Here is a 16,851-nt window from a genome sequence, read left to right on the forward strand (position 1 = left end):
CTCCTGCACCTCCACACACAGACCATACAGGCACCAGGATACACAGACAAAAACATATGAGCAACCATTCTTTGTCTCTCACACACATGTGCATACCCAGAGATTCCCACATAGAGGCCTACACGACACACATACAGTTAGAGAAAACACATGCAAGCATACATACACAGACAGCTGACACACAGGACACAGTCAGACAGATGAACACTGAGGCATACATGCTGCTGGAGGGATTCTGGTTCGATGTTAACTTAATATTTAGCCCTTCTGACTAGGGAGTTGTATATCAAGTGCTGGGTCTTATTCCTAAACGTTCAAGGCCTGAAGAGTCAATGATACCTTGATTTGAATATACTGCTTCAATGGATTATGCTACTCTATCTAACATGATAGTGATCTCAATCCAGTTTACATGATTATTGAGGGAAATATGTGTTTGACGTTATCAAACTAATTTCTAATCCTAATCTAGATTCATTCTTTTTATCATTAATTTGTTGGTGCGCTTTGAGACCCTCTGGGTAAGTAGTGCGCTATATAAATGTGATGATTGATTGATTGATTGGTGCTAGAAATGATCAGCTTTGACTTTTTTATGCCTGTCCTCAGGCCTTTGAAGCTTTTCATTCCCCTTGCATAGTCATCATGGTGGTGGCCTGGTGAATATTGCCAACAATTCAATCTTCATCTCTAATCTCTCTCTGGATCCCTTTCCTCATGCAGAAGGGTTTGGTTTCTCTCTTAAAGTGACAAACTCCTAGGTCATTATGGGAATTCTATGCTATAGACCACTTTTTCACAATCATAATTTTGTCAAAATATTGTCCAATTATTTAATGTCACTTCTAGTGAGACACTCACATTTTATTGTATTTGGCGACTTTAATATATGAGCTGATGCTTTAGACGAGCCCTCAGCAACCAGACTCCATGGAGGTGGGATCACCATGAACAGGCAACGTTTGCCAATACCATCATGTGTACCAATCCTGAACAGCAAATAGGATTTGTTACCTGCCTCAAAGATTCACTATAGAAATGGGATTTCTTATATGAGTGCATATTTAAATTATACACAGGCTAAACTCCAATGCTGGACCATGACAGCTTTTTTCCTCTCCTATTCAGCCAAACACAAGCTGTACAATCCTAGAGCCCTTTTATTTTTATCAGAATCTCCAAAAGGATTTGGAATATCTTTATTTTTATTGTATCATATCTGTTTATTAATGAACTGTAGTTTTGTTATACTCTTTAAGATACACCTTGTGTGAATCGATTAAAGATTAAATTGAAATTGATTTGGCATAAGACTACCACAAGCATCATTCATTGGTAAAACCATATCTAGAAGCTAGTCGTAAGGAGGGGGGTTGGTTCAACATTACTACATACCAGCTCTTCTAGCTTGGCGAGTTGGTGTCTCTTTCTGTCAGCCGTCATGCGCATGTGCTCTGGCACAGTGTAGTTCGGAGCAGTTTTCAGTTTGAAGTCACCCATGTTGTCTGACGCCACCTGGATAGCCGTCACATCATTGGGATCTTCATAATTGTCACTTGGCTTCTGATTAAACCTACAACATAAAATGCATGAAAGCGAATCATTGACTTGATGCATTACTCTTACTAGCACAGACTACACCTCTTTCTGGAAGAGGACAAGATTTCAACAGATGCTAAACAATATCCACTAGAGTAAACGATGATTCTAAAGAAGATACCACAGCTTGCAAAATGTGTGTGCAATATCAAAAGATATCAAGAGGCTTGTAACATGGATCAGTCAATCGAGAGTGAAAAACAATGTGACCGCCACAATAGTGCATGAGCTCATAAAAAGAGTACCAGGGATAGAAAGGGAGAACGGCAATAGCTGAAAGGGAAGCCCCAAATTCTATCAGCGACCGTGTCCCTAGGTGCAAATCTATGGCATTTTATTTCCAGGTCTCTAGTAGGAGTGGGCAAAGTGAACCCTTAAGCCTGGTAAGTCACACAGAAGAGCAATGTTCCTCAACTTCCCACAAGACCTTGTTTCATGACTGAGTTTGAACAATCTTGCACCTAGCTTCACATCAGCGCACCGAAAGAACACATACTGGCACCATTGAGCTAGGAGCTGACCCTCGTCTAGCCTTCTAAAGGACTCTGTGTGCACCAGATAAGAGAGATATTTGCTAGTGACAGGGCCCTGCTTGCTTTGTTTTTCCCTTCCCACCCAATGGCAGGCTCTGGAGAAGCCCTTTTGCTGTGACATGCCCTAGAAGAAGAAGAAGAAGGAGCACTGGCTGGTCCCTGAACAGGATGAAGACCAAGGTCTAGTTGACTGAAGCCTGGCCAGGAGTTGTCTTGAGTGAATCCTAAGGAGATAGTAGAACCTCGCAGTTCAGGCAACCCAAAATGACCAATGAAGTATTTGCAAGAATGGTGGTTGAGAATCTGCAAGAAGCATTCCAAGGCCAGGAGTGTGGCAAGCCTGCATGGTCTCTGGCCTGCCCAGCCTCCAACTATGGAAGCCAGTATCTGCTCGTCCAGCATGCACAGGATAAATACGTTTTTCTTCTTTGTCCTTGGTCTCGGAATGAAATATTTCACTAGTCCTTTTGGTCTCAGGTATCGCTTCATGAAACACCAATCCATAATATCTCAGTTCCCCAACCCCAACAGTCAAGTGGATGCCCCCAAGCTCCACTGGAGCAGACAACTTCAGGATTCAGACCCTTGATGTTTCGTCACCAAGGGGACATACTCTGGGTTTTACCCCCAACTCCAGCAATGACCCCTGAGTTGAACTTGTGAGGCTGATTTACACCCGAACATGTTTAGGCCTGAGCTGTCCTTCATTGTAAATGCAACTACTCAATCAATCAACCAGTAGATCTTTAGAGCACTACTTGGCACCCGTGAGGGTGTCCAGGCGCTGCCTGAGGGTATTCAAGCACTGGATTACTGGGACCTGTTACCCCATTAACCAGGCACAATATTTTAAAGCCAGATCACTGAGTTAAAATGTTTTTCACTGACATCCGATGTGACCGGCAGGTCCAGAGGTTGAAACCCAGCAAGACATCTATTTTAGGTCAGTACATTTATTATGTAATGGTACCACATGTTGTTATTAGTGCCCATAGTAAACCAGAGCAATCATGGAAGCTTCTAAGGACATTTAAATCCCACCTCCACTCCCACAGGATAACACGGACCAATGTTATTTATATTGTGGAATAAGTTCACAGTGAGATTCCTAGGGGCATGCAGTCCAAAGCTCTAAAGGTTGTAATGTAATAATGTTTCATCAGCCTTTGTTAGAGGACACATAATGTGGTTAGGAGCCACCTATTTCAGGGCAATGCCCTCTAAGACGTTCATCAATGCTACAATATGACATGGCCAGCATATACTAACAGTTTAATTTGCAATATCTTATTTTCAAAAGTCTTAAGTCTCTCTTTTGATAAGTGGTGTATGAGAAGGGCTGAAGAGGTATCAGAAACAAGTATTGGCAATGCTAAGGAACCTTGGTGCGTTCCTTGTGTGGAAGTTTGAGGAGGTGATGATATTTATAGGGAATGATTCTTTAGCGGATATATAAGGGATTATTACCAGGAATAAAAAAAGATGTATTTCTGATTCCGTGGTCTTATGAAGGAAAGTTCAATATACCTCACAGACCGCTTATTTGGCATCCACCTCTGTGCTGGTTCTGTACTCTCCTTCGTCATGTCAAGCAGGTGGCAGATACTCCAGGTGTGGTCACTTCTTTCTACACTTCTACTCAACCAGGAGCCTCCCTGTAGTTTTGCCTTTTGTTCCTCTGTGCATTAATGACCAGGAGTTATTTTTGGCACCTCTCAATAGCTGGCAATGCCCTTAACGGGTGGCGTAAAATACTTCACGTTCCACATCGGGGATCTTTAAATTAGGCACTTATAATTCAAATGTTCTCCGGTACAAACAGGAGGTATTACTTCACACCGCTGCTTATAATTAGTCGATAAGGCTGCAGCCCTTTTTGAACTGTCTAGGACTCTACAGGTTAAGAGGGCTTGAGAAAGATTCCCATCTGGGTCTTTTCTACATCCTAGAATTGTTCAAGAACCTGGGGAGAAGATTGCAGTCGCACAGCAAAAGGTTCTCCTGATCTCTCTTCAATTATCCCTAGCCATTCCCCTTTTCTACAGTAATTCCTAGCACCCAGCCTCTCTGGACAAAGGTTCTCCTGATCTCTCTTCAATTATCCCTAGCCATTCCTCTTTTCTCCAGTAATTCCTAGCACCCAACCTCTCTGGACAAAGGTAATCCTGATCTCTCTGGATGCCTCCCCTCCCCCTCAATCAGTCCATACATAGTGAATGTAGAATTTGTGCCAAATGTCCCCGCCACCTTCTTTACGATAGGCAAATGATCCGCAGGTGTTTGTTCCTCCTCTCTCCTCTTGGTTAACGGGCATGGGTGTGGTCTTGTGGCCCCACCCCCGTTAGAAGTGTTCCGCTCCAGGGTTCCAAAGCTCCCTGGGTCATGGCTAATGCATAGCAGGTCTGTGTCTTTTTAGGATGGTAGGCGTACCTTTTCCTCTTGCCCCTTTCTTCTCAAGAAGTATTGATGGGTAGGTCAAGTCAAGTTAACTTTATTTCGGTTAGTAATAACCATAAATGTTCACATATAACATTATAAAATGAGACAAGAATTTAAATGAATAAATATCCACACAAAATCAAATCCAAGCTGTTATCTGGGAACAAACACGTAGATTAAATAACACTCATATTAGTCAGCAAAACCTCATGAGGTTTTGCTGACCTATGCTCACCAAGAGTAACTTAGAAATCTAAGTGATTATAATGTTAAAAAACGTTAAAAACAGACCCTATGTATCATAAACGAATTCAATGTCAAATACAATCAGATAAAATAATTTAAGATACAGTCCTCAAAAATAAAATTTTCGGGGCGTGGCCAACTGCCGAACATGGCGGCAGCTTAACCCGGGAGCACCGCAAGGCAGACCGGCCCGCGAAAGAATCCGAATGCCCATCCGTACACTGACCCGCTTGAAGGGGTGAAATCGGCTCCAGGAACCAAGCGGCGCACATCGAGCCGCCCCTGGTGAAAATCCGAAGCCGGGAAGTGCTCCGTTCGGCGCCGGCGAGGTGAGGCCTCCAACAACCCAGCAGCACCGGCCTGCAGTGCAGGGAGTGCCCGACCGGAAGTTCACCCTACCCGGCCGGAAGAAGTCGACTCCAGCCGGCGCCCACGTCGCGCCGCCAGACGCCAGGCTTCAACACAGCGCTTGAATAGCGCTGCGCCTGGGATCAGCCACCGGTCCCTCTGGGGAACGCAACACCTGTCCTCGAGGGCGGAGGAATCCCTGCGCAGCGGAGGAGTCATCCGAAGACGGCACTGCCGGGCGGGCGCCCCACACACACGACAAGGTGGGCCGAAGGCGCATGGTCGGCGCAGCCCCCCCCACCCCCCCCGCAGCTCTGACCTCTGGTCCGAGATAACGTAGGGAAGAAGGGACGCTGGCAGATTAGCGGCGCCAGCCACCAAACCACCCATAGAGGGCCTGGGGGGCGGCAGTGTAATCCACGAAAAAGGGGGCACCGCCCTAAACGAGAGAACCTGCGAAGTGCACTTGGGGCGGACGCCGCCGGCGACACAGTGAGACCTGCTATTGACTCCGATTGCAGCGACCACAGAGGCGAGGACCTCGCACGTGGCTGGAGCATAAGACTGACCTCCGAGCGGAGTGCGACTCGGACCTGGCGTCAAGGGGCTGCGGTGCGCTACGATCCGGACCTTTCCCATCTGCTTTGACGGCGCACGCCCAGGGGATGGTGAGCACAGTGGGAGACCGGGCCAGGGACAACGGAACAGACCGGACAGTGCGGTCCTACGCTTAACATAATGGCAGCCAAGAACACGAGGAGCATGACGACGACGCAAGCGAAGCTTGATAAATTTGCCTATTCCCAAACCGGCCACTCGCAGGGGCCTGGACGTCATTCCACCGGTGCCTCCTCGGATGCAAATAGGACTGGGAAAGTTACTCTAGAAGCCATTATGAGAACCCTCACCGAAGTCCAGGCAACAGTGGGCACCATTTCCAACGAGGTGAACCTGCTGAGAGCTGATTTCAAAAAAATGTCAGAGAGAGTGTCTCAAATGGAGGTAGTCACGAAGTCCCTCATTGAAGACACCTCAGATCTACAGGTGGCGATGGAGAGACTGGAGAAGACCACCAAGCAACTACAAGAAAAACTGGATGACCAAGAAGGGCGCTCCAGAAGGAATAACGTCCGTATCCTAGGCCTTCCGGAATCGGAGGGGAAGGGGGCCATGGACCTATACATTGAGGACCTCATCAAGACCAAACTGCAGCCTAAAGGCCTGTCCAATTTCTTCTCCATCGAGAGAGCGCACCGCGTCCCGGGGGGTGCGGCCAAACCAGGAGCCTCACCGCGGCCGGTGCTGGCTAGACTCTTCAACTATAGGGACAGGGACGCCATCCTGCAAGCAGCCAGGCTGGCACCACCGGTGAAAATTCAAAACTCTACTCTGGCATTCTTCCCAGACTACACGGCCGAGGTGGCCAGACGTCGGAAATCCTTCACTGAAGTCAAGAAGACACTACGTGACAGGGGCCTGCCCTACTCAATGCTCTTCCCCGCCAAACTGCGGATTGTGGCAGAGGGAAAGACATGGTTTTTCGACACCCCCGAGGTGGCAAGAGAATGGCTGGATGGCTGGAGACCGGTGGGCAAACCCCAACGCCCGCACAAGGATCGCCAGGACTGCCGCAGTGAGAAGACGACGGACCACCGTCCGACCAGCCCGGCTACAGAACAGGGCGCAGCCGGGGGAATAGACTCTGATCTTGAGAGGGACCCGTTTGATTCTGGTCAGCCTAGCAGGGGTTGATTGCCTGAACTGGATGCAACACGATCTGACCACAGCCCTTGGGACTTCGGGCCGATGGAACTGAGTAGGGCGGGTTATGGCCGGTGCCTGTAGGGGACTCACCAACCCCACAAGCAAGTAAGCTAGACAGGGGGGGGACAAAAGCACTCTGCCAAGTTGGGGATGCGGGCGGGTTTTCGTCCGTGGTGCAGGGGAGCAGGGAGGGGGTGGGGAGATGGGAGTTGTGGGGGTAAAGTTAAAGTTAAGTTTATTGGTCATCGTCATTGCGATTGTACAAGGCACAGTTCCATTACTAGCCAACAGCGTCAGGCGTCTCATCCACACACTGGCTTCACCATATTGCTGCACATTAATATCATGGATCATGAGCCCGAATGGCACACCACAACCGAGCAACACCCGCTGAGGGTACCCCTGTAACGACACTGGTGCCCCCACTGAAGCTCCTTACATGGAATGTCAGGGGGTTGGGGGACAAAATTAAGCGTGGTCTGGTGCTGCACACTATTAAACGATATAAATCTGACCTAGTGCTGCTGCAGGAAACACATCTAGCAGGGACCACTTGCAAAGCACTGAATAGGCGTGGTTACACCATGGCAGTACACTCCGAATTCACTTCAGGCTCCAGAGGCACTGGAATACTCCTCAAAAACAACTCATCCTTTTTAGTCACTAGCCACAAGACAGATGATGAGGGGCGGTTTGCGGCACTCTCAGGCCAATGGGAGGGGAGGGCCCTAAATGTGGTGTCTGTATACATCCCCCCAGCACTTCATTCTACAGCGCTACCAGCACTTGGCCAATTTCTTATCGATCTCCCGGAGGGTGATATGATACTTAGGGGGGACTTCAATGCTATAACAGACCCCTTACTAGACACCTTTCCTATACGGGATCGTCAGAGAGGGGCTGCCACACTTCCTGGATTCTTGACGGCCATGGGCCTCACGGACGTGTGGCGTCACCTGAACCCCACGGCGAAGCAGTACACACACTACTCAGCGCCCCACGATAGCCTCTCACGTATTGATTACTTCTTCTTTTTAGGGGTAGGGCTGAGCTCAGTGGATGGACTCGATATCCTGCCAAGAGGCATTTCTGACCACTCCCCGATCTCCCTTCACCTTTCTACTAAAGAACGTAAGCGAGCTAGGCTGTACCCGATCTATCCTAATTATCTGCAGATACCTGGCATCAGGAAGAAACTTAAGTTGACCACGACACACTATTTCAATGAGAACACGGGTTCAGTCACCTCACCCTCAGTGCTGTGGGAAGCATACAAAACGGTCCTGCGAGGAGCATCCATATCGGCCATTACTGGGTATAAGAGGGAATCCAGAACTGAACTGGCTAATTTGGAATTGGCATTACACACAGCGAACAGCGCGCACATGGCGGACCCCACCCCTGACACAGCACATGATCTACAGCTCCGTCAGCAGCAACACCAGGCACACCTCACTACAATCGTTAAAGGACACCTTGCAAACACCGCGCACCGCATCTACGATGTGGGTGATAAGGCAGGGAGAATGCTGGCATGGCTAGACAAGCGGGGCGGCAGTAACAGGGGAATACAACGACTTTACGATGCGACGGGCCAACTACAGACTCACCCAGAACAGATAGTCAATGCACTAGCTCACCACTTCCAGGGGATCTACACACCGACACGGCCGGTCACTGAGCAGGAGGCAGTAGCGTCACTCAGTCACATTTCCATCCCTGTGCTCACGCCTGAAGCACGGCAGGAACTTGATGATGACCTGACTGAGGGGGAGGTCCAGTTGGCGATACAGGCGCTGCAGTCCGGCAAGGCCCTAGGCCCCAACGGGATTCCTGTGGAGTGGTATAAGGCGGTGGACTCGGTGCTGGCCAAGCCCCTATTAGACATGTATAAAGACAGCGCACAAAAGACACTGCTTCCACTCGACCAACGCACGGCCACTATCGTAGCTATCCCCAAACCAGCCAAGCCACCGACAGAATGCGCCTCGTACCGACCCATTTCCCTACTCAACACAGAAGCGAAGATCCTGGAGAAACTACTGGCCAGTCGTCTGACCAAGCATCTGAGTACCCTGATACACCCTGACCAATCGGGCTTCATGCCACATAGGAGTACAGCGCTGAACCTGCGAAGGGTAAATGGAGTGCTGGCGAGGGCAAACCTTCTCACGGAACAGGCTGCGATACTCTCCCTAGATGCTAAAATGGCGTTTGATCTGGTGGAGTGGGAATACCTGTTTGCTGTCCTAACTCGGATGGGTTTCGGCCCCCATTATCTAGCGTGGGTGCGACTACTCTATACCCTCCCGATGGCGCAGGTGGTTGCGAATGGCCGCATATCATCGCCCTTTCCACTGGGGAGGGGAACGAGACAAGGATGCCCGCTGTCGCCCCTCCTTTTTGCGATAGTGCTAGAACCGCTGGCAATCCTGCTCAGGGAGACGCCGCTATTCCGGGGCATCACTTGGGGGGACGGGTGGGAGGACAAGGTCTCCCTATACGCAGACGACATGCTGATCTACATGACCGGGCCGAATGAAGGGGTCCCCGCCCTGTTGGCAGTCTGCGATGAACATGGCAAGGCCTCGGGCTATACCTTGAACTGGTCCAAGTCTGTACTCTATGTCCTCAAGGGCCCGGGTCCGGTGCTGCAGGCTGACTGTCCCCTCAAAATAACCACCTCCTCGTTTAAGTACTTGGGTATTTTTGTGACGACCGATGCTAAACAGTTCTATACCGAAAACCTGCAGCCACCTCTGCAAAGATTGCGTGCTGATGTCAAATATTGGGCTGCACTGCCGCTGACCCTCCTAGGGCGAGCGGCGCTCTATAAAATGATGGCTCTCCCCAGATTTCTCTATGTACTCGAAAACTCCCCGTATGTGGTTAACCCACAGTACTTTCGACAGGTAGCGGCTTTGGTCTCCAGTCTGCTATGGAGTAATGGTCCGGCACGAATAGCGCAGACTAAATTGGTGAAGAGCTGGTATGAGGGGGGGATAGCATTACCCAATCTCCAACTATATTACTGGGCATCACAGCTTAAGGTTATTAATTGTTGGATCCACGTCACACGGGAAGACCCTGCATACAAGGCGGATTGGTCACAGCTGGGGACCGAGGGCATGCTCTCGGTGCTGTACAATTACCCGCAAGTGAAAGCCCTGATTGGCCCAACGCTCCACACGGCGACACTTTGGCACGCGGCGCAAACACACCTGGGATGGAAGGGTAAAATCACCAGGCTCACCCCGTTATGGGACACTAAAACACTGGGTAACCTGCGGGCTTGTAAGGGGTTTGCAAGGTGGGATGATATAGGGATCTCGGTGGTGGGGGACCTCTGGGACAAAGGCACGGTTATTCCTTTCCCACAGCTCCAACAACAATACGGCCTGAGCCCCACTGAAACATACCGATATGTACAAATCAGGCATGCACTACTGCGAGCAATCCCACCAGACACCACACCCCCAGAATCATCGCCACTAGAGGACAGACTACTCACCGAATTCATGGAGCAGAAAGAGACCTCACTCACGTACAAAAAACTGATTAATAACCTGCCAGATCCCGCACAAAAACTTAAAGAGAAATGGGTGGGAGAATTAGGTGACATGGATGAAACGGAATGGAACGAGGCCCTGGCCTCGCCACGGGAAGTAGGAATATCGGCTAGATTCCGCCTGGTACAGCTCAAGGTGTTACATCGCACCTACTACACCCGCACTCTACTACACAAAATACAGAGGGCACCACACCCATACTGCCTCAGGGGATGCGGGGAGGAGGGAACTCTCATCCACACGTTATGGGAATGTCCACAGATCAGGGAAATATGGAGGCAGATTATGCGTACAGACTCACAGGCCATCAATGTGTCTGTCCTGCCGGAACCTCGTAAATGCCTGCTAAACATCTGGGACCCAACAGACCTAAACAGGTATGGACAGCTGTGGGTCACACTAGCAGTGACAGTGGCCAAACGGGACATTGCACAGAGGTGGGGCGCCCCGGAATTGCCGACGGTGGCAGGGTGGATAAGAAACATGGACCTCCTCATGGTGAAGGAAAGAGCAGTGTATGTGTTAAGAGCTTGCCCCCGCAAGTGGAATCAGGTATGGACGCCATGGAACAAATATAGGGGCGAACCGTGTGAGGCTTTGCCAGAGGGTGAGGACTCGGAATCAGAAGAGGATGAGGACTAGTGGCAATGGAGGTGCCAGCATGCTGAAGAGGGGGGCCGGGAAACGGCGGGTGCACGCCGCTAACATAGGTGACGTACTAAATGACTGAGCCTGTATGACACTGTATATGGATGAACACACCCAATTGCACAAAGATGACCATTGTTGGGTTTAATGTTGGTTTTCTTTTCTTTTTCTTTTTTGTTCTCTCTGAGGCCTCATATAGTTGATGCCGGACAACTGTATCAAAATTGCATTATCGGGGTATTTGTCATGGACGGGGGGCAAAACTGGGCCGCAATGTGCATATGCCTATTTTGCTCACTGTTCTACTACTAAGCCGTTGCCGAAACTGATAGTTGCTGATGTAAAATGTGTTAAGTCTTTGCCCTCGTGGGGACACGTACTGATGATATGTAAATGCAACTACCGAATGACAGTATGAATATCTTTTCTGAACTCCTGACAATAAAGAATTAAAAAAAAAAAATAAAAAAAAATTTCAAGCGACAGAAATATAAAACTTCATGCCCGTTGATGATCAGATATACACTTGCTATTTGCAAAATAAAAGAAACCAAAACTTGATTTACACTGTCACAGGTCCAGGTAGAAATAAGTTCAATAGCAAGTTAAACGTAATTTTCCTACTCAACTTAAAACTCTCTATTGTTTTTTAGGATGGTCTAAAAGACTTTTTAATCTGTACCATCTTAAAAAAAAAAAAATATTTGGCTCTCTTATTCCAGACACTGCAAAAAGCGGCTAACAGCAAAAGCAATAGGGCCATAAGTGTCTGTTTTTAAGACTCTCAGAGCTTCCCTAAAACAAGGGGTACCCATACTTCGACAAAATCTGCAGTATCCACTTTAGAGACGCGCATTTTGATACTCATGGCAAAAAAAGAAAACCTGTTCCACAGTTTCAGAAGTCTGCACAAACTGGGCAGATGGCAGAGGACAAATCTTTGTTTCACTTGGAGTTAAAAGACATTGTTGGCAAACAGGCTAGACGGAACCTGGCCTAAAAGCCCCTCGCCAAGAGCGGAGTAGTAGAGTCTAAGAAGGGTTCAAACTGTGGGTGCAGTTTAAAATATCAAAACTGGGTAGTTAGGCTACCAGAGAGCTCGCTTTGTATATGCCTCTCCAGAATATGGTTCCAATATGTGGATTTCAGTCTAGCCAACTCTGACTTATGGATGGCGCAGGGATTATCCCAAAACGTAATCAGCCCAAGTTTCCTAAACCAACTTGATACAAACTTGAACCGTGGATTCATCTCTCGTGCCCAGCAGATCAACTGGGCATTCCTGGTACACTGAGAGCTCAGGAATAGTCCAGATATGTGCCCAATAGATCAAGGGCTTCAATAGTGCCAGATCCGCAATGCTCTTTAGGTGTAGATCTAGAGAAATGATGGGTAGTCCACCTTTCATGCACTTTCACTCACCCACCCATGTCACAGGGACCTCACTATTGGGTTACAACTTTTACAAGTCGAGCGTTTGTATAAAACAAAAAAAAACCTCAGCAAAAGCCAAAATGAGAAAACTAACTGTTCCAGTTGAGTCCGCGACTACCCAGGTCCTTACATGCTCCCAAAGGAACACCCCCCCTATCCTCTCCCCCATGTCCCTAGGGGAATCTGGGCAAGTAGGTACCTTGTCAGAGGCGGCATTAAAAAACAACTTCTGCCATAAGGAAGTAGGTCCTACCAGGAGCATGGTATGGATTTATTAAATGTGGTAACAGTCGTATATAACGGCATGTATTCCCCCAAGTCAATGGGGTACATTTGATCAAGCTGGATTGACAGGGTGCTGGACTGGCCATTGAGGACATCAATGAGCTGGAGGGCAGTGGGTCCTGAGCTGACATATCGTCTGACACATATGTATTTGTACATTTATATAGCGCTGCTTGTAACCAATGTGGGTATCCAGGCACTGTCCATGGGCATGGCGAGCTTATGTGTTTTGCCTAGAATCACAGGATGTTGAGCCGACGCCAAGACTCAAACCCAGATCCCCTGCTTCTGAGTCGGTCGCTCTGGCCACTGAGCCACATCCTCTCCCCACACATACATGATTTACTGCTGCAGAGAAATCATGCTACTTGGTTCTGTGGCAGACAATTAAGTGGTGTCGTATGTACTGATTTTCTGTTCAGGACTGACAGAAAAGTCCTCTGCATGGTAATGGATGTGCAGCCCTCCCCTGACTGCCCTACTGTACTGATGTCTGGATTGCAAATGCAGGTTTTTGTTTCATATGTAAACACGGATCATGTGTGTGTACCATGACACCATGACATAGGTACGTCTCATGGATTGCCATCTTGTTGCACCAGAAGGGGCACCCAAAGTGCTACCCTCATAGTGGTGGAAGGGTACTGCTTTCACTCGGAGGTCGGTGGTGGCAGCATACCGTGTAGTGATCAGTAGGAGTCTAGAGGTCCTTTTTAACATGTGTCACTGGAGTGAGGCCGACAGGCTCACTCATTTGTAAAGTTCCACTGCTGTGTGCTTAACTCACCCTTGGCCTACATCAGTTTGGTGTGAAGTGCTGCGCAGCACAGCGCAGAGGTGGTGTATCTGCAATGGGTGTATGTGTGCCTGGGACGGGTACAACACAGAAATAATGCAGTACTGAGCAGTGTGTGCATTGTAAATGCATGAGCTAGATGTGCATGTGCCTATGAGAGGCACAGTACATGAAAGATGCAGTGCTGTGCAGTGTACGCAGGACAAATTCATATGCTGGATGTATGTGTGTCTATGAAAGGGCAGTGCTGGCCTGTGTGTGTATGTTAAATGCAGGTGGTGGATGTATGTGTGCCTGTGAGTGATACAGTACATAGAATATACAGTACTGTGCAGTGCGTGTATGCTGTGTACATGCACTGGGTGTATAGGCGCCTGTGGAGGGTACAATACATGGAGGGCCGTGGGTTCATCATGGTGAACATGGAGAGGAGGTAGAGAGATCCTCCCAGGCAGATGTGTGGATTGCTACATTCCTGTAGGCTGGGAGGAAGGGACACACACTGGGGAGGGGAGAGCGAGGCTTCCACTGTACACTTCAAAGGGAGCTCTTTATTCAGTGAGTGGTCACTAGGGAAGGGGGGACATCTCAGGATGGAAATGGGCTGATAAGTGAATCATAAAGAGTAGGGCTGGGAGCCCTGGTATAACCTTCTGACTGTGAGTGACATCCAGGTGTTAACGTTAGTCACTCCCATGGCCTGTGTTGTAGGAATATCAGCTCCGGATACATCCCTGCTGTGATGGGGGACAGAGGAGTATGCACCTCAGACAAAGCAGAACCCCCAACATACAACCTCAAAGCCTCATAGCCTAATCACATTTGGTGGCTGGAAATAGACTATAAGAAAGGGATGAGGAGAGGATGTAGCCTTACGGCCAGAGTGGTTGACCTCGAAGCCGGGGAACCTGGTTCGAGTCTCGGCAACGACGCTCAACATCCTGTGATTCTGGGCAAATCAATCTGCCCGTGCCTACCAAAAAAATAAAATAATTATGAAAGTGTCCTTCTGTAACAATAAACTGGTGCTCATATAAAGTGCTCTGATACCCGATGTCTCAGGTCTAGTTTGCGCTATATAAAACTCTAAAACAGGAAGAGGGGAGTTTGAGAGCCCAAAAATTGCCATCTGCCAAGCAGCTAGACGGGCTGTATGAGGAGAGGAAGCTCCTTCTAATCGTGACCAGGGCTGGTGGCCAATGCCTGTCAGTTTCACAGCTGGGTGAGAGGACATCACCCAGGGAATCCAAGACGGCCTCCCCTGGAGCCTAGTGCACCAGCGCCTGCCTGCTTGTCAATGCCAGTGTGTCCTGTGAGAAAGAGGAGAACATTGGAGGGAGTGAGGTCCAATGGGGAGCCCAGTCGAGTGGACTCCCTGTGCGAGGTGTGTGGAAATGGCTTGAGCCCCTATCAGGTTGTTGCCCATGTGAAGGACAGAGTCGGTGACCTTCATATGCCAGGAAGCGATGCCGTAAATTTATCCGTGTGTAGTGCTGCATCGATCGGGCTAGAGCCCGTGCATAGTGAGGAGGCGGCAACCTTGTATGCCAGGAAGAGCCGTCATAGAAATGACTGCCCTGCAGTAATGGGCGTAGCCTTCTGGGGTAACATGGTGGCCTCTGTGCAAAAGCCGGATGGTAGGTATGGGCCGTAGTCTTGTGCGATAGTGAAGCGCAACCCCGTATGTCAGGAAGAGCTGCTGTGAGGAAGTGCTGATCGGGCTGGATCCTGTAGACTCCGAGTTGCTGTGAGCTTGTATGTCAGAAGGGGTAACCAGAAGCAACAAAGACTGTGACTTGTTCTGCCTTTGCAAGAAAAGTGAGGACGCTGTAGGAACGCCTGTGCACGATCACTCAGGTGAGGGACCCCAGACAGGATCGTCAATGTCATTTCCCATTAGGAGACCAACTAACATTCGCTTCAGGACCACAAACAAAAGCGAGAGAGTCTGCAGACACTGAGTGTTGCCGCTCTGGCCACGTGCACCAACTCACGTGCACCCAGTTGCAGCTGCTGAGAGCACCCATGGGCATGGTGCACTCAGGAACCCCAAACGCTTCATACCTACTGGTACAGGTAAGACTGGTTTTGGGCCTGTCGGTCCTGGGGGAACTTGCTGCTAAATTAACTTGGTAACCCTGTAATACTATTGTAGGAAGTTGGCTTTTTATATAGTGTACCAAAACAAGGTAAACTATGAAGAAAGTCCAGTCGACGCGTATCGGCCTAAAGGGTTAATAATAATAATCCCAAATGTACTCTTTTGTAGTAGTGTGGGCGAGAAGTTAGGCTTCTTTGAGGGTAGTTTTAAACATTTGTTGTTCACAAAGAGTCAATAAATGAGACAAACACTCAAGAAGAAACTCAAGATCAATTTAGAAAAATAAAAAATATTTTAATATATTTTTAACACCAAGAACTTAGTAATTGGGTAAGCACTTTTTGAGTTATTAATTCTTACAGGTAAGTTAAAATGTCACACAAATACGTTTTTACGCAATAATGCTTTCATATAGAGAAAGAAATATACACTGTATACAGGTACTTGCAATCGTATTTTGGGTGTCCCCTTTAGGACTTATGGTGCTAGGGTGCAAGGTCACAAAATCCACCTGCAGTTCGGGTTTACCTGCTCTGGAGTGCCCAGGGGCAGAGGTGCTGGACAGATTGGCAGCCTTGCGTGCTACACTGTAGGCAAAGAGGGAGGCTACCTGGAAACAGGCTACAAAGGAGGACTTTGGGACAAGTTCGGGAGCTCCCAATGGGAGGTTTAGTTTGTGAGAGTATTGGAAGCAGGGGGGCACAGTCGCTGTTTTTCGACCCTGGCCGGAGAACTCGGGTGCGGAGCATTTCGGTTCGCTTGGCCGGTATGTCAAAGGCACTCCCGGTTCAAGGTTAGACCAGCAAAGGGGGACAAAATAGGGCAGCTGGGCCACACTCAGAGCTGGCCTCTGCTCTGCTGGGTCCCTCATCAGCTAATCGGTCTTTGCGCTGTTAGAGTCTAGATTGGACTTCAAACGGGCATTGGTCGCTGCAAGGGGTCTGGTACCCTAGGAATTAGTGCACTGCAGATTCAGGGAGCGCTGGCATCTCCAAACTTGGTAGGGAGATATATCTGACCTCGGGGAGCACAGTGACCTCTTCCTGGGTGGCCGCTGCATCAGTGGACCCGGTGGTCTGAACAACGGGT

The 16,851-nt window shown here is 48.9% G+C and overlaps 1 protein-coding gene across 3 annotated transcripts in view; it reads right to left on the reverse strand.

Annotated features, from left to right (window-relative positions):
* CFAP44 (cilia and flagella associated protein 44) overlaps nucleotides 1-16,851 on the reverse strand; it is a 748,689-nt gene that overhangs the window by 179,291 nt on the left and 552,547 nt on the right. For all 3 annotated transcript variants that reach the window (XM_086935641.1, XM_086935640.1, XM_086935642.1), the window contains one exon: nucleotides 1,396-1,573. In XM_086935641.1, coding sequence (XP_086791767.1) covers nucleotides 1,396-1,573 — 178 coding nt within the window. The remainder of the gene's footprint in view (nucleotides 1-1,395; nucleotides 1,574-16,851) is intronic.

This window comes from Lissotriton vulgaris, chromosome 8 (assembly GCF_964263255.1).
Source record: "Lissotriton vulgaris chromosome 8, aLisVul1.2, whole genome shotgun sequence".
Lineage (NCBI taxonomy): Eukaryota > Metazoa > Chordata > Amphibia > Caudata > Salamandridae > Lissotriton > Lissotriton vulgaris.